General features: G+C 31.1%; 3 protein-coding genes across 6 annotated transcripts; all 3 read right to left on the bottom strand.

Annotated features, from left to right (window-relative positions):
• Window positions 1–987: 987 nt before the first annotated feature.
• On the bottom strand, window positions 988–5,150 carry LOC108318891 (histone H3-like centromeric protein cnp1). Of its 3 annotated transcripts, none has more exons than XM_017549875.2 (7): window positions 5,022–5,150; window positions 4,885–4,937; window positions 4,759–4,804; window positions 4,515–4,648; window positions 3,710–3,784; window positions 2,077–2,152; window positions 988–1,219 (listed from the first exon to the last, which is right to left on the bottom strand). In XM_017549875.2, exons 1-7 carry the CDS (start codon window positions 5,059–5,061, stop codon window positions 1,164–1,166), a joined length of 480 nt encoding a protein of 159 aa, XP_017405364.1. In that variant the 5' UTR covers window positions 5,062–5,150; the 3' UTR covers window positions 988–1,163. The 3 variants fall into 3 exon arrangements, with proteins under 3 accessions (XP_017405364.1, XP_017405365.1, XP_017405366.1); XM_017549876.2 differs by having other exon boundaries at window positions 4,515–4,645; XM_017549877.2 differs by having other exon boundaries at window positions 4,515–4,642.
• A 2,430-nt stretch (window positions 5,151–7,580) lies between these two features.
• On the bottom strand, window positions 7,581–12,363 carry LOC108318905 (rhodanese-like domain-containing protein 4, chloroplastic). The gene is made up of 8 exons (XM_017549894.2): window positions 11,568–12,363; window positions 10,955–11,057; window positions 10,765–10,845; window positions 10,283–10,360; window positions 10,103–10,177; window positions 8,817–8,897; window positions 8,397–8,618; window positions 7,581–7,964 (listed from the first exon to the last, which is right to left on the bottom strand). Exons 1-8 carry the CDS (start codon window positions 12,200–12,202, stop codon window positions 7,917–7,919), a joined length of 1,323 nt encoding a protein of 440 aa, XP_017405383.1. The 5' UTR covers window positions 12,203–12,363; the 3' UTR covers window positions 7,581–7,916.
• A 4,728-nt stretch (window positions 12,364–17,091) lies between these two features.
• On the bottom strand, window positions 17,092–20,881 carry LOC108318890 (uncharacterized). Of its 2 annotated transcripts, none has more exons than XM_017549873.2 (4): window positions 20,386–20,881; window positions 19,322–19,537; window positions 17,610–17,635; window positions 17,092–17,521 (listed from the first exon to the last, which is right to left on the bottom strand). In XM_017549873.2, exons 1-4 carry the CDS (start codon window positions 20,731–20,733, stop codon window positions 17,278–17,280), a joined length of 834 nt encoding a protein of 277 aa, XP_017405362.1. In that variant the 5' UTR covers window positions 20,734–20,881; the 3' UTR covers window positions 17,092–17,277. The 2 variants fall into 2 exon arrangements, with proteins under 2 accessions (XP_017405362.1, XP_017405363.1); XM_017549874.2 differs by having other exon boundaries at window positions 19,322–19,529; window positions 20,386–20,709.
• Between the last annotated feature and the right edge of the window lie 1,977 nt (window positions 20,882–22,858).

Here is a 22,858-nt window from a genome sequence, read left to right as displayed (position 1 = left end):
GTAAACCAGCATCATTCACCAGGGGAGGAACAGACGGTCGAGTTACACAGTTTGTGAGATGAATATCTATGTAAACAGTCGTCCGTCCATACTGTCAGGAGTAAAAAATGGAAGAAACATTGATGATTATCTAAGTCTCGAGACTGCTTTCAGACCGGCCGGTCCATATGGTACAAAATACAAGCTTATAACAAGGAATTAGTGTATTGATTTGAAAATGGACCAGAAGTTGAATTGATAAGAAGGAGCATGTTAACCACATTTTAGGTCTATCGATCATATTTCAAGTATGGAATCTATGAAAGATAAGGAAACACCTTTGTTACGGAACGAGTTAAAGTCAATGATGTAATAAATATGTCCATGTATAATATACAACTTTTCATGCTACTTTTCTTAGAAGAAAGATGCATGCACTTTAGCTTCATTTCAGCATGAAACATTATAAGCTCCAAGGTTTTCTAAACATTCCACAACATCTTTTTATTCAGTCGATGCAATATAAAATATTTATATCATTTTAAAATTATGAGGTTTTTCATTATAACTACGTTAGAATTATAACTCATGATTTTTTTCTTTTTGCTATTTTTTATAAATTAAATATATTTTTAATATTTAAATTTTGCCATAAATTTATAATTTGTTTTTTTTTAATTTTAATATAATTTGGTCTCAAACTTTAAATATGGTTCTCTTAATTTATTTATTTTTATATATATTAAACGGTATTTTAGATTTATGATTGAATTATTTATATTGTTTGAATGTTTTATCTTAAATATAAACTTAAAATATGATTGAACACAAAATTAATTTTGTTTTTAACCTGGAATGTAATTTAGCAGAATAACTCATGGATTGTAAGTCATTTAAAACCTAAAATTAGGTCCAAATTAAAAAAAAATAATGAAATTATAACCTTATAAATGGAAATACCTTGAAACATTTAATTGCTACAATTTTACACCACTACGTGACTCATCAATTTAAAGTCATGGTAGAAACCATTCTATAAGGGTTGTTTCTCAATCTGAATTCTATCATTGTTGTTTAAACTACAAAATGAGTTACATTATATTTCCTAATAATATATAATACCAAATAATCAGTCTAATTTGGCAGCAGGATTTACAGACAAAAGCACTAATGTCATTGTACATTCACCAAGGCCTTCCTATTACTCCAAGCCTCCTAGCCAACTGAATATCCTTTGTCACTGAGATAGCAAAAAGAAAAAGAACTCAAAAATACTCTCACATGGGGGGAAAACATAAACCAATAAATAAACAGCAAGAAGGATCATTGCATAGTGATCAATCTTTGATAACAAGATGCGACCAACTCTGTGGGATGAATGCTATTTTAAATATTGATGTTATTGTTATTATTATTATTACAAGCTTAAATTATACAACATGTTTCTACACGAACAAAAAATAATTAAAGAAATTCATCATAAATAATTAGTCAGTTTACTCACATAGTCACCGTTAATCTATAAGCTATAAAAACGCAGTAATGAAATAAAAATATTAAAAGTAAAGGAAAAATTATTAAAAAAATAAAAAAGAGAAAATGGGAATCGGAAATTCTAAAGGAAGTAAAATGGGTCAACCAAGGTAAAAAAAGGAATAGCCGCATGAGAGATGAGGAACAGAGGCAACATTTTGTGATATGGGAAGGAGGGTTCTGCAAACGCATACATGACCAGAGGTAATATACTCTCCGCTATGTTTATCACTTTCTGAATTCAGCATATGTAGCATTCTTTATAAATATACACACCAATTAAAACAATGCATATTTTCTTTTAATAAAAAAAATGTAAAATTTTCCCAGCCAGTACAGCACCATGATTTTTTTCTTCTAGCATTTACTCCATCATACAGACGATAGAATATCCTTTTAAGTGTAACTAATAAAGTAATAAAACAATTAATTTATATGTAACAGAAAAAACATACATTTATCACCAATAAAAGCAAGTATATAGAATCTATGAAAGCCAAATTCATGGATGATTAGATTCACGGAAAATCTGGTTAAGAATTTAAAAAAATTATATCAACTTACTAAGTGTAACACGTCTAGCGTGAATTGCACATAGCATTCCATCTTCAAACAAGTGAACCAGACATTCCTCAGCTGCCTGCAGTATGGTTATATAAATTCCAAATAATGAAATGGTCATGTTTTATGAAAATTTGGTTAAAAATGACAACAACAGGTGAAAATGAATAAATGATTCTAAATCAATGACAAGCATTTTAAAACAAATCACGACCATAGCAGCGCTATTGACAAGGACTTGATACAAGGCATCCAAAAACATAAAAACATATCGGAGAGATGTAAATGTAGCAAACAATTGGTGAGACACGTTAAAAGGTGTGGATGGGTGATCAAGAGTGAGTTTTGATGTCAAGGAACTTTGAGAGGGGAGAAATACAAGTATTCGCTGCATAGGAAACGAGAAGGAAGCACTTATGCTTAAACTCTTCTTTTTGTTTCCCTCAAACTTGGGAGTAGATGAAATAGATTTGGTTTGAAAATAAAATTGTAATTTACAACCTAGTAAGTTTATTTACTTCAAATAATATTGAAAATTTACACACGCTTCCCTTCCCCTTTCCTCCATCGTTAAGAATAACAATAATCCAAGCATAGAGTTGACAACCCCTAATCATTCCATAATCTATTTTGATTTTATAATATCCCCTTTCTTTTCCAATGTGATAGTCATGTTGAAAAAGTATTCCAGAATTGATTACATGAATGCAATAATAAGAGAACAAAAAAAATATTACTTTCTATCTAAAAAAGCATACATTGCAACTTACGTGTGCATATGCTGTTCAACCCCAGAGATAACTAAAACCCTTCTCCATTCACCCTCCCTGAAGTTCAGATTCTTAAATGTTGGTTAAAAATAGTCTACATTCTCTTTGATCTCAATTAATAAACACCCTTGGAGACAAGTTAGTTTGAAGAGTTCTGAGACACTGCACCCTTTTGCACTTCCCCTCTCCCTGTGGAGCCTCCCTGACCTTTTCCTCCATACACCCAGTAAATAGAAAAAAAAAAAAAAAAAAAAAAAAACTCCAGCTATGCCTGTTGAATTCGTAAGGATTTATTAAAACAAAGGGACCTTGCATAGTTGATGCCTTAATTTTTATAATATAAAGAAAAGGTTAAAAACAGAGATTTGTAATCAAACATTTATCACTTGGAAGTCTGATGTGATGAAATAACAACTCTTAACAAGTTACTTATTATTATTCTCATTTCATTAAGAATGCAACTAACTAGAGCATCTTGATTTATAGTTATACATTGAATTTATAAATCCTCAATTATCACAAATCAATGCTTTTCTTTTTCTAAGCAGATTCGGTAATATTGGACAGATTTTCAAAGTTTAAAACCATGTAAAAGACACACAAATAAAATAAATTTACAAAATAAAATAAAATTGACTGCAGTAGAATCTAATAACACATTATTTTAAGTATAAAAATTTAAACAGTTCAACCAGCAACAAATTGACACAAGGTCGGGAAGAAGTTGTGTTAAAACAAATTTACTTTTAACATAAATTTTTGTTTTTATTAAAAACAGCCTTTGTGTTCTAATTAGATGAATTGAAAATTCGAAACACTCTAGCACCCTAGTAATAACTAAAATGCACATGGAATAAGTTGCATACCTCCTGCAGTGCTATCACAGCTTCAGGCGTCCAGCGAGACACCTCCGTAGAGAATTGATGTGTAATTTGTTTGACCTACAGCCAAACATACATTGTCAAAACAGCGTGAACAAACTTCTCACAAGATTTAATTCAGCCAAATAAGGTCCTTGATGCTATGACAACAAATCTTAATTAATGACATAATCATGATTCCATACAAAGCATGTTCTTCAAGCACTTCCATCAGTCAACAAGGGGCAAAAGTTAAAAAAATATTCCTACTAAAAATAACAAAACGGCAAACAAACTATGATACTCATTCCTACACCCAAGTAATTTACTTACTGTTAATTAGCAACCAAACTATGATGTCCAGTTTTACACCCAAGTAATTTACTTAGTGTTAATTAGAGTGGGAGAAGCTGCAAGTGAAGAATTATGAAAATCATAAATTTTAGATGCAAACCTTGCACAAATTACTAGAATGAAAATCTAATTCTAATTAAAAAACATTACCAAAAGAACTGTATCAATTTTTGTCCTTATGAAAACCAGATATTGAACATTGATTTCAGATTCAGATATTTACAGCAGTGGTGAATACAGAGAACTAACTCTGCTAACTGTCCAGCAAATATATACTAACACAATTGCTTAATTGTAACTAGTGTTTTTTGCATATACAATCCATCAAATAAGCAAAGCAGCATACCCGAAACTAACATCACATTATCACTGTTTATTAAATTTCCTAGTACAAGCGACACAAAAATGGGCTAATCTCCACCTAAGAGCAAATAGTGATGGTTGCAGAAAAACTTACACATCTGATAAAGGGGGCAGCCGGAATAAGAAGCTCACAACTTCTCTGAAAACGACGTATCTCGCGAAGCGCCGCTGTTCCTGGCTTACTGCGCTTTTTCATCTTTCCCTGCGTCTGTGGCGCTGCTGCTGCTTCTTTTTGAAATTTTCAACAAATGATGATGAACCATCAGAACACCAAAATAATCAGCACAATAATTACAACCACAGCTCAACTAAAACTAAGAATGCGGTTTTTCACGTACCCTGCGGCTCCTTTTGTTGAGCCCTACTATTACTTCTAGTCACAGGCTTCAATCACAATTACAGAAAACAAAGGTCAAATTAGGGATTTCGCAGATCGAAACGCAGAGAGAGAGGGAGAGAGTTACCGATTGCTGTGACGGTGGAGTGGACGTGGAAGCGCTTTTGGCTTTACCTTTACCTTCGAAATTGAATAGGGAAGAAAATCAGGGTTTGGTTTTGAAAAGTGAGAAAAAAAAAGGGAGGCGTTGATTTTCAGACATACCAACTTTGCGCGAAGCTGGCGTGTGCTTCACTCTCGCCATGGAACACAAGGAACAAACTCTGAAGAAATCGAAACTTCACTCTTCGGATTCAGTTTCCGGTTTCATTTTCTGCATTTTCTGAAATTTCAAAATGTAGCATTTTGCCTCCATTTTATTCGTTTCCCAAACTATCCCTACTTCAATATTACCGTTATCTCACTTACTAACATAAAGTTTAAATTATTATTTTTCTAACTTTTTAGTTTAATTTTGGCAAATTATTAATTTGGATAAGGTCAGAATTAAAAATTACAACTATAAGATTAATAAATTAACGTTTATATAAATTTAAAAGTTTTTTAACTAAAATAATTATCTCATTGTTTAATATTTAAATAATTGTTTATTTCATTTTAATATTTATTTAAATTAAAATGATTATCTATAATAATATTTGCATGTGATTTTTAAAGTAATTACATTACTTATAAATTTTGTTAATATGATTAAATCACTTTTATCATGTCTTAAATTATTATTAAGTTAATCTAAGAATAAAAAATAAAATAAAACAAAAGACAAAATTTGCGAAACAAAAATTGGAAACAGTAAAATAACAATTTAATCAAGTGATTATTTTTTAATTATGTGATAAACAAAAATTAGAAGATAGTATTAAAAAAATTATTATGATCATCTTAAAATAATGTGTAACTTTTCACTACCGTATTCTTAAAAAATGGATGTATATGATAAATGTGTATGAGATTCATTAGTCATTGTTAATGTAAATAACATAAATGTACATTAACAAATTACAATAATAATTGTTTACCTTTAAAATCATCAGTTTTATCCAATCATTTCAAGAATACGTAATTTTTGTTTTAATGAAAAAATTATTATATTTTTATTTATTAAACATGTAATTTTAATTCGTGATTAATATGTCATTTAATTGTTAAGAAACACTATTAGATATGTGTTATGGATAATGTAGCAAATGATCATATGAATAGGAGAAAAATTGGAATATTATTTTTTCAAATTAGCACAAGATATTCATAGTTAAAAAATGTTAATAGATTGAGTTAGGTATAGATAATGCCATCAGTTTAAAAGATATTTATAATTATTTTAAAATATGTGAATATTCATAAATATCTAAAAAATATATTTGATAAAATTTTAAAATAAAATATAAATAAAATTATAAGTATATATAATATAAATTAAATTAAATTAAATTAAAGTTAAATTTTATTAAATTTAACTTAATAAAATATAAATTAAATTTTAATTTTAACTTTTTGTAATTAATAATATAATATATAAATAGTATGATATCACTCTCAGTCTATTTATAAACAGATAAATATATTTACATATAATAAATGTCGGTTTATTTGTCACAAATTTTATTTATAAATATATGTGAGTAAAGATATTTTTATCATTTCTGTTTGTAACACTAAAATGCATTAGTTATGGTTTTATTATATTAAGAAAAGAAAAAACTTTAGAACGAAGCTTCACACTAGTTGAGATGAGGAAAATTTTCTAGTTTTTAATTAAAGAATGTGAGAATATGAAAAGGATAATAATTCTGAGAAATAAATCAATAAAAGAAATGTTTTAATATATGTCCATTTTGGACATATTGATAATCTATAATACATACAAATGGAATCTATAATGTATAATGTATATTTATAATCTATAATATATTCTATAATTCTTTCGATAATATATACAAATAGAAGAGTTACAAATGACAACTTTTTATATTGTCCTGCAAAGAAAAAATCTAAAATTATAAATGCAATAAAAAAAGTTTACGACTTCCTTTATATATAATTTAATAAGATTTTTTATAGGAGAGGAAGATGAATATGAATATAATATAGGAATACATGAAAGAAGGAAAAAAAGTGTTATATTAGTGTACAAGTTGGAATCAAATTTACAAGAAGAATAATGTGAAAGAAAAAAAGCTGTTAATCTTTTTTTTTATTTGGTAATTTACTACTACTTAATATAAACAGCAGTTACTTTTAAAGTTTATGTTTATAAACACTATTAAATTTAGTTATTTTTGTTGAGCATTGTGCTATAATAAAATCTCTTGAATTCTAGTTTGATTTTTTTTTTCATATATTAATTTCGGACAAAATTGCTTTAAAAAATTACATCTAAAGGGTTTAATATAATATATTGACAAAGAATATGAATGTTTTCTAAAACTATCAGTGCATTAAATCTATTTATATTATTTATATTCATAATGTTGTACATTTTGTTGATCTCTTTGGTTTTTACATTATTAAATTTAGTAAATATTTAAAATCAATATAATGGTCATCAAAACAATTTTTTTATTTAGACATGATTTTGTTGATAGAATATTTTCACTTGGTTTCATATTTTTTTTACTAAAAAATCATGAAATTAAATTGTTACACTATGAAAGAATTGCATATTAAAGACTAATTTTGTTCATGATCAAATGAGTTCTAAAGTTGAAGATGGATGAAACTCTTTACAATAATGACAACAGATGAATCAGTTCAAAGGGAGAATTGAAAACATGAAATCTTATTTGCTTGGACCAGAAGTGAAGGATTGAATGTTATATACTAAATCTTAAAACACTACAATGTTTACTTTGGCAGCTATCTCTACAACACATCCATCAACTACAAAAGAAGTGTACCAAGTAGCACAAGTGGAAGGATAATCATAACAGACTGAAAAAAAATTATGCAACTTATGTCATGGATCTTATCTGCAAATCAAGATGCATGACTTTCTGATAGGATTATAGACTGTAGTATTTATTGTTCACCTCTTCATACATGCTGGACAATTGATTTGCCTTCTATGGAATTCTGTTCAAGATTAAAAGAAGTGGAGTTCTAGGGCTGTGATGGGGTAGGAGATGTTGGAGGCTTGAAATCTGGATACTGCAATTCAAGAAAAACAGAGAGAAAACTGTCAGAAGTATGCAGTATACAGAAAATTCACCATATATGTTCCAAATGAGGTTTATTTGTGACTACAAAAATGCAGTGTGACATTTGATTATCATGCAATTACTTGATTCCAACACCTACTTCTGTAAAAAAGCAATGCCTGCTCTATTCAGATGTATTAGAAACTATGAAATCATGAGTGAGGGCAGTAGAATGACACAAGCAAAATATTTTGATTTTCCAGAAGATTTCAACCAATAATAGTATGTTCAAAAGAGTGCTAGGAAAAATGTGTTAGTAGCAACTTTCAAAAGAAGAGAATATACATGGAAAAAACGAAGTTGTAAGAAAATTGGCAACCACAAGCATGAGTAATCAGCACAGAAAGTGAAAAACTAGTAGAGCAGGAAAGTAAGAAATCACATATGGGTATGGTGAAAGTGGCCTTGGTGGCACAGGAAGTGATTCTTCCTTGATTTCAGCTTTGGGCACTGAGTTTACTGCAGGAGCTACTGCATCATTGGTCACTGGAGTAGCTACTGCTGTCTGTGCAGTGCTGTCAGCTGTAGCAAGCTCAGAACTTTTGTCTGCTGGAGCAGGAAGAGCCTTACTGGTAGAGGCTGGCAGAAGAGCCTTTCCAATGTCCTAGTGTCCCCAGCAATTCAATTCAAAGAGAACAAGGTCAGAGGAAGAGGGATAAAAAGGTTCGCAGATCATGCATGATATACTTTCAGGAACAGATATAATATTTCTCAATTACAGCTCCAAAATTTGTACTCCAAAATGCATCACAGCATATTTACAGCTAGTTTATTATGATATAGATCAATAAAACTCAAGTACCTTTATTTCATCAACAAGTTCTTTAGGGGCAACTTTGGTGTTCAAGAACTCATCAAGTTGTTTCACGGTTTGCTTTCGGTCCTGCCATCAATATAGAGAGAAAAATAAGCTTGAGATTTTATCCATATAATTGACAAGAAACCAGAAAAGAAGGGTATGATGACCAATGAAACTTCTTTGATTGGTATGCAATGTTCAGCCTCAATTTTCAACCAAAGCCAGAATTTACAAATTCCTGAATGCAACTATACTCATAATATATTACTGTATATATCATACTCCTGTCCCCATCTTGTGACTTTCAACATTATCAGCCACCAGTTTTGAAATCCTACTATGAACTATGACTTCAGAAGACAAACAATGATTTTGAGTGAAATTTCAGCGTTGATAGTACTAGTGTGTGAAGCATCATTGCATTTGTTGAAGTCCAAAAATTGATAATACAATGTTGAGAATTAGTTATCAGTGACTTAAATAGAAAAGAAAAATACTGACAAGCTTGTTCATAGTTTCTCACCATCATTAATTTCTTTTGCTCATCTCAACATCATTGATAGACTAGTTTTCATTAGAGAAACTAAAACACTGCCACATTGATCTCTTAAGGAAAATGGATTCAATTATTTAGATAAGAGGGGAAGGCAGTGTAATTTAAGCATCATCAAGAAAGAAAATTGTATTTTGTTTTATATTCTAATTCTCTTTGATCATCATTATCCACTTTAGTGGAAATTCATAGTATACAGCAATGTTATGTGAACAGAAAATTACCCAAAAGAACAATGCTACATTCTACAGCTTTGCATGCTCTAGTAACAGTTCTCAAAACCAATGCAGATAAGAGGGAAAATGTTCTTCAAAATTGGATTTTGAACATAGGAGTCCTGACTCCAGAGTAACACAAATACGATAACAACGTTGGAAGAACCTAACTGTTACAAACATAATACTATTATAATTGAGATTATAACAGTGTTGGGAGAACCAAGGCCTTATAATGATGATTATTTCTTTTACTTATTTACCCTGTTTAAATTCTCACATTTTGACGATATCATTAGAAAAAAGCCTCATTCCTTGAAGGGAAATATCTGATGTTGATATTTGATATAACGTCACAATAAGGTCATTAGAAGGAGGAATTACAAAGTTGAAGCACAGATATGCAAAAAACAATGCTTGCCTCCAATAACCAAAGGTGAATTATTCAAATAATTGATTATGATAATTAATAAAAAACATAGAGGGAAAAAATTGCATTCTGCTTTGAAAAACATACTTACCTCAGCAAATAAAAGCTTCTTGCTTGCAAATTGAACAAGTGCAGCTGATCCTACAACTTGGAGAATTGATTCTATCTACAAACAGAAAAACATCATAAACAAGTAAGTTAGGTTAATAAAGTCAAAATTATTTCTTTTTGAGAAAAGAGAATAAATTGTCAGTGATAACTCAGGATTAACCTCAGAAAAAGCTAACAGGCTCAGTCCAGCAGCTGCTGCAGCAATCCCAAGAGTAACTGCAACACCATCAGATGAATCCTGCAGTGATCCTCCATTAATTAGAAACACAGAGAAATACTCTAACAAGATCAGGAACAAAAATCTATTTATTTTCAAATCAAGCACATATAAATGGATCAATCACCATATTCTTGAAAAACAATATCTCATTCTCATCTTTTTTTTTCTAATCAGCAAGTCCAGTTAATAATTCATTTTTCATTTTCCCTGATTGGTCAGTTTCCTTTCTTGCAAACTAAAATTCTCAATTTGAAAGATCAAACTTTTACTTCTCCCAAAAACAATTTAAATACCCTATATGTATTATTAAACTAAACAGAGAAAATGCATACTAGTTTACAATATGAAAAGCAATAGTAGTATTTGCTCGTGCTTCAGCATTGAGAATAACAATTACAATTAGATAAAATCAAGATACTTACTCCAATTACTTCAGATATAGCATCCGTGAGATTATCCAAACTCAATGTCTTCTTTGGTGCTAACCAAGGAAGACCACTACTCTGCAGAATTCCATTCCGTGTCAGAACACTAAACAGTAGAAAACAACTGACATTTTAAATTCAAAAGTTATAACTATAAAACAGCAAAATGAAAAGGGAAAGGAAATACCTTCCATCCTCTCGGTCCTTCTGCACCATCCTTAATTGCATAAGCAGCTTTAAATCCATTAACAGTAACCAACTCTGCAACCAGTTCAGAGTTCCCATCAAATCTGGCTTCCATCACAAGTTCACTCAATCAGCTTCAAGAAACTTTTCTTGAAAAGTGCAATAAGAAAAAGCAAATATTCTTGGTAAAATAACACAACAACCTTTGAATGCTGGTAGGAATTTCAGTCCCCGCACCATTAGTAACAAAATTGGGATGATCTAACCTTAGATTTTGTGTCTAGTTCCTCCTCACAAAACTCATTTTTCAAAGTGCAATAAGGAATATCCCATAGTCATGATAAAACAACACAGCTACCGTTCAATGTTAATCAGATTTCTTCACAAAATGAGATAACCTAATCATACATTTTAGACCCAACTTATCCTCACAAGATTGACTTGCAAAATAATTGGTGACTTATAAGCTCTACCTTATAGGTTCTTATCATGTACTATCTATACTCAAAGTGGGACTTGGGTTTTTCTCATCAATTAATAGGTCATATAATGAAATTGACTATAACAACAAATACAAAAAAATTGGAGATGAAATTGTTCTGTGTTACTCTTACTTGTCCAGAATAAACAATGTGGTATTCTGTGGTTCCTTAAACTTCAATGCAAGCTTCTTAAGGAACCCTGGCTTATCATCACCCTTATAAGCAATCGACACTGCCTTCTTCCTCAGACCCCCAACATCTGGGAACCCCACTTGCCTAATCTCCACTAGAGCTCTGATATCAAGCAACTGAGCATTCTCATCAGCCCCAAGTTTTGCATATGCATTCTTAGCAGACTCAACACCCCACGCCTTAGGCTTCTTAAAAACCTGAGACAAAACCAATGGCAGTGCCAGAATGGCCACTCCCCCAGCAACAATTACAGGGTTCTCAGTTGCAAAGCCAGTAGCACTCTCCACAAAACCGTTCACATCAAAGTCTCCAGTACCGGGGAGACTCAAAGTTTGCCCCAGTGCCTCCTCGTACGTCAAAGCTGAGGCAACATCACCACTCATAATTGAAGCTGCAAGAAACAATCCTCCATGAAGACTTTTTGATAAGCAACTTTGCAGCAACGTTGGTTTCTTGTCGGTAAAGGTGGAAAAGCTTGAAGCTTTGCATGAAGAAACTGGAGGTTGTTTTCTTGTTGTCTTTGTATCAGAAAGCACAGACAGAGGGGTCAAAGCTGCAGCATTGAGAGCCTCCATGGTATCAGAAACTCTGTAGTGAGACACTCAGAGGAAGAGAGTATAAAGTAGTGCTACCATGAGAGGTGGAAGCTCAAAGGGTTGGTTGATGGTGGTTGTTTTGTTTCCTTGTGAAGGTGTTGAGTGTTGATCTATCTGGTTTGAGTGGAAACTCTGTGGTGTTGTTGGTAGGTGCAATTTGGTGGAGGTGCTGACGTGGTGAGGATATTGGAACACTACCAGTGAGAGCATGACACGTGGAGAATGAAGATGAGACTCGGCTGATGAGATTGAGTTAAGGTTTCATGGTCTTAAATTGTGTGGCTCACAAACTTCCAGAGATTTTACACAAACTACAACAACAATGGGAGTACCATTCTATGGAGAGTGTAGTACAATTTTCAAACTTCTAGTAGCTTCATCTGAGATAATTTTGAGATCTTTTTAATTTGTTTTTATTTTAATTATATAGTTGATATTTGTTTATTCTAGACTTTTATTTTTGTAAAAAAAAAAATCTTAGTTTTAACTGATATATACTCTTTTTACTGACAGAGAAAGGATGATTTGGTCTCATTATTATTGATGAAGTTGTTCTTTTCAACATTTTCAATAACTAATTGTAAAGAATGTAATTATAAATATATGTAAATCAATTTAATGGTCATATATACTAAATTTTAGTTTAAAAACAAATTTAATAATGTTAGATAAATATGTAATCATATAATTATATATTCACTCATACTTTTAAGATATTGTATGTTCAACTGAGTTTATTTAATAAGTATTGAATAATTTTTTTAAAACAATTTACAAAATAATATTGACTCTTTTACAAGAACTTTTAGTGCAAGGTTGGATTTATAAAAGTTATATAGAATTTGCAAAACGTTTTTTTTTAACAATTTGATTTTTCTTGAATATATATGGGTTTAAAATATAAATATATGCATGATAAGATTATCTAATTATTAATGTCTGATTGATCTAAAACTTGATGTGCATCAGGGATAAATTATTACGAAAAATATTTAAAAGTTTGATTATTAAAATTAATACACCGATACACATACACATAATATAAAGAATTATTTAAGGGTAATTTCTGGGAATAATTTGATCTCCATAATGTATGTTGGTGCATTAAGTTTCAATAGATTATTATATCCCTCTAGATATTTTTCTAAGATTCTCTCCAGTTTTTCAATAGAATTAGATCTTAACTGTTGAACAATTTTAATATTTTATATGAAAAACTTGAATGAATGGTTATTTGTAGTGGAAAAAGATATTTGCTCATTCATTTTGTTAGTACAATGTCAGATCTCGAAAAACGAACCCAAAACCTCCTGTTCAGACTCATTAAAAACGCATCCAAACTTTGATGCGCTAACGCCAGGTGTCAAGAATGGAAGTTTCGAAAATCAGTTAGTGGATGACAGGTGTCGACAGGAGAGTGTACGACCGTTTGGGCGTGGGGTAAACAAAAATAATTTTCCTGGAAACCCTGCTCACTCTCTTCTGCATGCACTCTCTTTCCAAAATCTGATCTTTCATTTTCCTCCTTCTTCTCTCTAGAAAACCCTCCCTTCTCTCTCTACTGTAACTCACCCTTCTCTACTCCGATCACCGTTCAGGCACCGTGGAAGCATTCCCGGCGTCCCAAGCTTCATCTTGAACCGATTGAGTTTCCAGTTTTAGCTGGTAAGTCTTCTCCCCTTAGTCGTTCGTTCTTTTGTTACATGCAAACCACGTTTTGGTTTCATACGAGGGTGTAGTCTAAGTTATCTTGGTTTCTTACTGTTTGGTTTAGTTTGGAAGAGTTTGGTTGAGCGTTGAGAGTAGAAGAAATCTTAATTCCGTGAAGTGAGATTTATTCTGAAGGACGTACGTTCACACTAGAGGTAAGGGAAGCTTATCTAATTTAATTGTATGTTGTTGTACGCTTGTTGAAAATGAATGCATGTTGCTGAATGAGTGAATGTATGTATCAAGTATGAATACTGACATGATGGTTGAGTTATGTATGATGTATGAGTTATATGAGATTTATGTGATATGAATTGTATGAAGTATGAAAGTTAAATCTGATAGGAATGTATAAAGTTATGAAAGTATATATATTAAGAAATGATTGTTGGAAAGAAATAATACTGGTATGAAAGTTTTATATGAAAAAAAATACGTTCATTACTGAACGGTCATTGACCGTTCGGTTTTCCTGGTAAACAAAAATGAGATTCTTTCATTTGGAGAGAACCCTAGTTGAGAACGATGCGTCCTCGTGTGGTAATACTATGTTTGAGCGTTCGACCAAGCATAGTTGTATCCGTATATCCCTTGATAAAGTAATATATCAAATCTTGTACTCTAAGATTAGTAGTGCTCGGTCTTACACCAAGCGCTCGTACTAAGTAGTGTTCGGTCTTACACCAAGCGCTCGTATTCGATTCTTATATAATCTATATTGATGAAAAATAGCGTTTGTCCAAATCCAGTAAATCCTTTTACCGTGTTCGGTCATTGACGAGCATTAGGTTTCTGTAATTGAATTATTATAAATATGATTCTTTAACGTCTTGATGTGTCTATATTCATTTGGATCCGGCCTAGAGCCTACGTACTTACTCTATTCTTTTAGTGTGGGTTTGAACTCACGAGAGTCAGTTCATTCAACTGATTCACGTGGTAAATAACGTTCGTCATATAGCGTATATTATTGTAATCGGTCTTACTCTATTCTGGAACTGGAGACCTCCCTGTCTCATTCCAAGCGTTCGTCCTCGTTTTGAGTAAGGATAAAAGGTTCGGTATTTGGTGTCGTCATAAACTTTTGAACAAAGATGAAATCTAACTTATTGGTAATAAAGATGAATTTGAGAATAGTGATAATGAAAGATGGAATTGAGAATGACTATGAATGAAATAATAAGAGAATGTGATAGGAATGAAATGATGTGAAGTTGAATGAGCGTTCCAGGGAGGAACCACTCTTGGATGAATATTGATATCGTAAAGTATGAATGTGGACAAAGCTTGGCTGACGATTCATCCTGATGTTCCGTGAGTACTCGTCCTCACGTAGAGGGGGTACGTCATGTGTGGGAACGACAGGAGGTCCTAGTCCTTAGGGGTACTTTGGACGGAACGGACTAACCTCGGGTGACAGCTGATGAGAATTCCAGTTACTACATCACCCGAGTGCACGAACGTCGTAGCTACACGGAATTCATACAATCCGGACAGTCGGTCTAGTATCAGGGTTTTGATTGAATTGTTTATTGGAATGTATTTAACTGTGCTTGCATATGAAAATGTATGTTATTACTTGAATTAAATTACATAAGCTTACCCTGTGTTTTTCCTTGTGTTGTCTCGTTTGTACGTCCGTCCTTGTCTTTGCAATGATCATCCGTGTGGATGTGAGCAAAAGGAGACGCGTTATTGGAAGAGGCGTTGGAAGAGCAATATTTGGAGGAAGAGAACTTAGTCGAAGTCGAGGTGAAAACCGAACAATAGGATGTTCGGCTTGTAATTGGCATTTTGGTTAGGTGACCGTTCGTTCACCTGTTTCTTTAAGTTTTGTATGACCGCTCGGTGTTGATTTTGTAAACCGTTCGGTCAAATACTGTTTTTATTGTACAGTTAAGTTGTAGTTCTTGTAAGGCCGTTCGGCCACTGTAGTACACTCTTTTAAATGTTAAAACTGACCTGTGTTATTATTAATCGTAATTATTCTATTATATGGTTTTATTACTGTATTTTTGGGATGTTACATACAACAATAAAAGTAAGAACAAGTACTACTTTTTAGTGAAAATACAAATATTTTTCACTATTTATATAGAAAAAAAATAGTACGACCCAAGTTTTGTAAATACATAATGTCATGGCAAAAATTACCAAAATATGTATACCTTTATAAATTATAATTCTTTTTATATATTTTCATATTTTAAAAATTAAAGAAAACAAATTAATACTAATTTATTGTTTTTTTTATATGGACTTTTTGTTTTGCATTATCTCTAACTTTAAATAAGATATTGATTATTCTTTAAAATCTTATATTGAGGGACGTTACAAAAAACTCAGGGAAGTAATTGACCCCTCAAACGTAATAATCCAAATAGCAAGCTTCTAACAATATGTAAAGTTAAATAAATTAAACTCATCCTATCTTGTCTCTAAGATATTTATGTTGATGTGGTTTGTGTTACACGCAGCAAAATTACATCTGAAAACACACATAAAAATTACTCACATTTACAAAATTTTCACTAGTAGTTTACACTTGGTTTTACATCCTTCAGAAGGTCTACACTATGTTTTATTCATTTGATATTCATCATTCAAAACACTAGTCACTTTTATGATTGTGCACAATTATGAATCACAAACATAAGCATCTCCAACTAAGTGTACTCAAAGCTGATCTTCCAAGTTCACAACAAGCTTTTTTAGTGGCTTTTTACTACAGGTCCAAGGCAGAGAAAAGTGTTGGATTTTTGTTCTTGGTTTCATTCAGATATTACCTTTACCTTGCATGCAACTTGGAGTCAAGACATGCCTTAGCTCCAGACACGACTCATGCATATGCACTGCAAAGGTTCCAATGGGAAGCACTTTGTTAACTTGATTAAGTGGCAGAGGAGAATAGGCAAGAGTGCTACAATGCACAGTGAAGTATTGCATTTGTTGGAGCAGGCAGTTATAGAGCAAAATAGCAATAATGGCTTTAGTTGATGATAGTAAAGCTTAATCTTTTAGTAAAGGCCACAGAAACATGGAAGCAGCAAATGGAAATAGTATATTTGTCTGATGGTGCATTGGATGGACTGAGTCGCCTCAAGTTCTCAGCTTCTTCCTATAAAAAGAAAATTGAAAATTTTGGCAAATGTAATGGATAAAGGAGAGAACAGGAGTATGTAGCTTCCATAAATCTATCAAAAAATTCAACATTTAAGACTAGCAATTGCATTGAAGATCACTTGCCAACTCAATTACTCTCAAAAGTAAAAGGATATATACTTTTACAAGTGGATAAAATTTGTTGATCTCCATTATATATTCACTATATTTACACCTAATAACTACTGTGCATCATTTGAACTTTGTTCTTCCTTCCTGCCACTCAATTCAGTGTTATCTGTGGGATTCTCAACGGACAACTTTGATGAATTTGACTGTTCAGTACTTTTACTTTCAGTTTCCTTTTCAGTTGAATCTCCTCCCATAATGGATTTGATGGCAAGCTGGCCAGAATATAGGAATAAACCAAGGGAATTTAGGCCAAAAACAAATGTTGCAAGATATGTCAAACCATTCACTATTGTCCTGTAAAAAATTGCCACGTGATTCTCATGTCAGGTGCTTTAAAAAAAGAACAGAAGTGTCTCAATTAGAAAAAGGTGATTGAAGCTACCTTACAGTGATAGTTATCTGGCGGACCTGAAAATAATACAATTTCAAGATATAAATAACTTGAACCTCTGTTCTGTTGACATTGTTATCTACTATGAATGAATATGACACAGCAATTCTATGAATGAATATGACATAAGGTAAAGGTGGTTATTGTGTACACAGAAAATTGCAATTGTCTTTGTCAAAATACTATACTTAATGTGATCCATTACCACAATCATAGGCAATACCTCAGCTAAAATTGATCGTGTGAGAAATATTCTTGTACGTAGATGAGTGCTAAGATATATAGCCAACTTATGATCACGATAACAGTAGACATACTTGTAAAAGTTGATAACTTCGTTTCCAACAAATGATGTAATTGTAATTTTTTTCTTAATAGCTTCCCCAGGATACTCCAGTGAAGAGTATCAAAGATTGAAGTTTCTATACAGTTCCAGGAACGCATTAAAATGAAAGAATAAATTCTTAGTTTTATCCATTTCTCCCATTCAATTTCTACTCTCTGTACTTACTAGCGTATTTGTGAAAATAAAAAACACAACTATCTTATAAGTATGTATTTCAGAATCAGGTAACTGTTTGACAAGAAACACGGAATTATCCAGTTCCAAGACTCATTATAAGTAGATTCAAGCATATTTAGCAGAATCTCTAGTTTCAAGCTGGGAATATATTTCCTTACTAATCTCGAATGATTATTCAACTTCACTACAATGGAGTATTCCAATCATCACAGTCAAGTATTGAATATATGTTCATCAATGATACAAAATAACCATGAATTAATACAAATCAACATTAAATAGCCATGTAAGTAGAGGATAAACAATGTTGAAAACTTCAATCAAACTCCCAGAAGCCATAACTTTAGGTATATTCAATATGTCATCAATGATACAGAATAATTATGAAGTTTGTGAATCAACAAGAAATATCCATGTAAGAATGAAGAATGTTACAAACTTCAATGAAACTGTCATAACATCAGGCAATAACGACTTAACATAAACATATTCCTATACAATATATTAAAGGACAAAACATTAGAAATTCTAAGATAATAAAAATATTAAAACATTAGAAGTTATAAGAAACTTGAAGCGTTCTTAATTGGTGAAAGAAACACAGCTAGTTATTTCTGCCCCTGAAGGACATTCCATCAATCAAAGTACATGCATATTCCTTTGAAAAATGGATTCATGTTACCGAAGCAACTCTTTGTTTCTTCAACTGAAATGCTTACTTTTCAATCTTTTTCCATTAGTGTTTTGGAGCCTCCAGAATTGTAGCTAAAGTAGAATGATAAGCCATCCAATGAACAATTGTTCAGAAAAATTACTCTAGCCTAGTAACCAAGAAAACTATCAAGAGACGAAGCACCCTTCCATTCTAATTATACAATAATCATAATTAAGAATAGTAACAAGATTCAAATTCTTATCTATCAGATCCAAGCTTATCAAATCGAGATTCAAATTGTAATTGCAAAGCTGATTTTAGAATTGTGAGTTATAATTTGTAATAAAATTTCAATATTTAAAGACGAAATATAACTTCAAATATACAATATATATGAAATAAAGTGTTCAAACTTTGACCTTTTCTTTGGTTAGATTAGTAAAAAGACACGGTATTATATAATTCCAAGTTTTCAACTAACATGCTGCACAACAAGAAGACCAAATACAGGGAAGGGAGACATACAGAGTAGTTATCTGAAATTGTTTGTCGGTTTAGAGTTCCCTCTATGGTACTGGCAAACTTATAGAGAATAAGAGCAATAACTCCAGCAGATACTCCCCCAAGCAATGTCTGAACAGGTGAAGGTGGACCCTTAGCATCTACAGAAGCTGACCCCAAGGCCTTCAAGCTATCCAATGCTTCTTCCTTGAGTGACTTCACTCCTGAAGACCTGAATTGCTAAAAGCACAAAACCCATTTACACATACAGCAACATAACATCACAGATAAGTAATATCACTCCAAAATTCAACTTTGCATAACAACAAAAACAACCCAACACATCCAATATCATGTTTTAAAACAAAAAATCTTATCTGAAATCACTTTTCACCAAAACATTTATGAAGAAAATCAAAACTTGGCACATTATCCTACAGCCATTGAAAATGCCGAGAGTAGTTTGCACAAATCAAATAACCTTTTATTAAAAGATCATTTTTTTTCTTTCTAGTATTAGAATTTGGGTTTGAGCCTAAATCAACCTAAAAGACTAACTCACATATTCACCACTTCTGTACATTATTCTAACCATATCACTAATTAATATAGAATCTCTAACACACCCCTTCATACAAAAAAACTGAGCATTCCTTATAACATGAAATTTGTAAAACTGGACATGGTCCGATATGCCCAACAACTCAAATATATTCCGATACTATATAAGAATTTGAACTTTGTTAACTCAATCCCAAAAAACTAACAAAATTCCCACTATTTATCAAATGTTATATACTCTATTTTGTCCATATAATCTCCAATATCTATAATTTAATTGAAATGCACACTTCCATTCTCATACAATTATATATTATAATAACTACTTTATAAGTAGTCAAAGTGACATTTTTAATTTTTTCAAGCAAAAAACAAATGGAAACTTTGCATACCACATGCTCCGAAGTCAAATCGAAACTCAACTGACAACAGACAGCTATACAAAACATATTATCCTAAAAAAGACAATTATTTTCTTACCCAGAAACTTAGAATGAAAAAGAAAGAAGAGGGAAGGGTGCGCTTACGGCTTGTTTGACACGTTGAGCTCTGCGGCGGAGGGCGCGAAATAGGAAGACGGAGATGGCACCAGTAAGGAGAATACTGGAAGCGACTTGAATGGGAGAAGGCTCGTCGTCGGTGGCGAAGATGGAAGGGGTGGAAGACAGGGGTAGCTCAATTGGTCCCTCTGTGTTAACATCTGCGGCATCAGCGAGTTGAGCTAGCCAAGGAGGAAGGGCTGAAACTGAAACGGAGTGGAGAATGGTGCGTTTGTGATGAATGGGTGGAAGAAGGGAGTGAGGGGGTTTATGGTGTGTGAGTGTGGATGAGAGTGAGAGTGGGAAGAGAAAGTGGTGACACTGGGAATGCAACATCTGATTCTGATATATAGAATATGGCAGTGATTTCAGTAGTGTTCACAGTTTCAGTTCGAGAATGCTATTGATAATGGGCAATATGTTGTGCAACAAATAAATTAACAAGGTATAGAATGTAAGGAAGGATGGTTGTTTCTGGAAAATATCCTGTGGGTAACCAGAAGAATTTGTCTCACATCCATTACATGTCTTTTTTCTTTTTTTTCTTTTTCTTTAATATATAGGAAAGTAAAGGAAAAACCAAAGTTCTAAAATCAGTTCCATGTTTCCTTCGTCAATTTGGTTTAAATATGATTTTATTATTTTGATCAAACTTTATTAATATCAAATGACTATACAGATTTATTAATATAATAAATGGTGTTTATATGTTTTTTTTATTTGTTGTTATGTATTTATGTTATATAATTTTGATTTGGTGTGATAGTCTTAATGATATAATTTAATGTGATTATGAATTATCATAAGAGATTTTTATTAGAAAGTTAAAATAGTGAAAAAAAAGAGAGATTGATTCCTAGGAAATGAAGAAAAAATTATTAAAGCTTTAATATTATGAATTGAGATGATTAAACTATCAGTTTTTATCAAATTTTACCATGAATTGTCAGAAAGTTACATTTTTCCTTTACTTCTTCTTGTATGGTTTAATAATGTATCTATATATTGTTACCATGTGTGTTTACATCATATGATTTTGACTTAATATGATAATTTGAATGAATTTAATTTAATATAATTAAGGATTATGAAAGAAACTTTTATTGAAAAATTTAAATGGTAAAAAAAGAGATTGATTCGTGTGAATTAAGCGAAGTCATTGAAGCTTTAACATTATAAATTGAGATGATTAAACTATCATTTCCCATTAATTTCACAATGAATTATGTGGAAGTTAGATCCATCATTTTCTTCTTTTTGTATGGTTTAACCATGCATTACATGTGTGTTCCACATGTTATCATATGTGTGTTTACATAGTATGATTTTGACTTGGTTTGATAGTTTGAATCAATTTAATTTGGATAATTGTGTGATTATGGATTATTGAAAAAAACTTTTATTAAAAAGTTAAAATGGTCAAAAGGAGGTTAATTTTAATAAAAGATATATCTTTATACTTTTTATAACTTGTAAATATATATATAAATTAAGAAGACATTTTTTAATAGAAAAAATATATGTATTTTTAATAAAAATAATTTACACTTAAACATAGTTTATATAAGGATAAAATAACTTTTGTATCCTCGTTGAATTCCTAAAATATTAAATATATCCCACTTTTTTTTTATAAAAGTTCAATATATTTTTAGAACTTTGAATTTTGTTAACAATGATGATTAAAAAAAAAGTAATGTAGATGATGATTTAACATGTGAATTTTATTGTTAAAAGTAATTCTAGTTAGATACATAATTAACATTATATTACACATATATTTTAGATATTTTCAATATCTGAACATCTTTTTAGATTTTTTCTATTAGTAATAATAAATAAAATATATATATCTAATCAACTTTTTACAATTATAAGTTTGAACTGTCATTATTGATCTTAAAAAAATATGTTTAAATTTTAGAGGACAAAAATAATATAAAAAAAATCAAAGGATTATTAGGGTAAAAGTAACACATGAAAGGTTTGATTTTTGTTTGCATCTAAAAACTTTTTTAAAGACAAATAAAAGATCTTTGTAAAAAAATTTTTTATTGAAGTAGGAAAATGATAAGTGAGTGATACACCTAATACTTTTATATTTATTCTTCCAACCATCAAAATTACATTTATTTATTTATTTATTCTTGAAGAATCTCCTAATTCCAATAATAATAAGGATTACAGTAATTTATTCTTTAATTACTTGTAGCCTCTACTCAATTATTATATTTAATTGTTATTTAAAAAAAAATCTAAATATTCTTTACACAATCATTCTTGTAGAAAATAACTTAAAGAAATATCTATTTTTTGTACAAAGATATTCTCAACAACATAAAAATACTTTTAAGAATAATAACTACTAATACTCAATTTCTCTTATCTTTACACATGTTCAAAAAGATTGTTTCTGTTACTATAAATCTTATTATTTTGTAGAGTTAAGATTATTATATAG

The sequence above is a fragment of the Vigna angularis genome, chromosome 9, assembly GCF_016808095.1.
Source record: "Vigna angularis cultivar LongXiaoDou No.4 chromosome 9, ASM1680809v1, whole genome shotgun sequence".
In the NCBI taxonomy this organism is placed as follows: domain Eukaryota; kingdom Viridiplantae; phylum Streptophyta; class Magnoliopsida; order Fabales; family Fabaceae; genus Vigna; species Vigna angularis.
Note: the sequence above shows the minus strand (reverse complement) of the source record. Positions and strands in the feature narration are given on the sequence as shown.

Coding starts and splice junctions, on each gene's coding strand:
- LOC108318891 (XM_017549875.2), bottom strand. CDS start 5,061: ATGGCGAGAGTGAAGCACACGCCAGCTTCGCGCAAAGTTG. Junction 4,805..4,884: donor CTCCACCGTCACAGCAATCG/GTAACTCTCTCC, acceptor TTGTGATTGAAG/CCTGTGACTAGAAGTAATAG. Junction 4,649..4,758: donor TCAACAAAAGGAGCCGCAGG/GTACGTGAAAAA, acceptor AATTTCAAAAAG/AAGCAGCAGCAGCGCCACAG.
- LOC108318905 (XM_017549894.2), bottom strand. CDS start 12,202: ATGGAGGCTCTCAATGCTGCAGCTTTGACCCCTCTGTCTGTGCTTTCT. Junction 11,058..11,567: donor ACATTGTTTATTCTGGACAA/GTAAGAGTAACA, acceptor GATGGAAGCCAG/ATTTGATGGGAACTCTGAAC. Junction 8,619..8,816: donor AACTTGTTGATGAAATAAAG/GTACTTGAGTTT, acceptor TGGGGACACTAG/GACATTGGAAAGGCTCTTCT.
- LOC108318890 (XM_017549873.2), bottom strand. CDS start 20,733: ATGTTGCATTCCCAGTGTCACCACTTTCTCTTCCCACTCTCACTCTCA. Junction 19,538..20,385: donor CTCAACGTGTCAAACAAGCC/GTAAGCGCACCC, acceptor TTGTGCTTTTAG/CAATTCAGGTCTTCAGGAGT. Junction 17,522..17,609: donor CAGATAACTATCACTGTAAG/GTAGCTTCAATC, acceptor AATTTTTTACAG/GACAATAGTGAATGGTTTGA.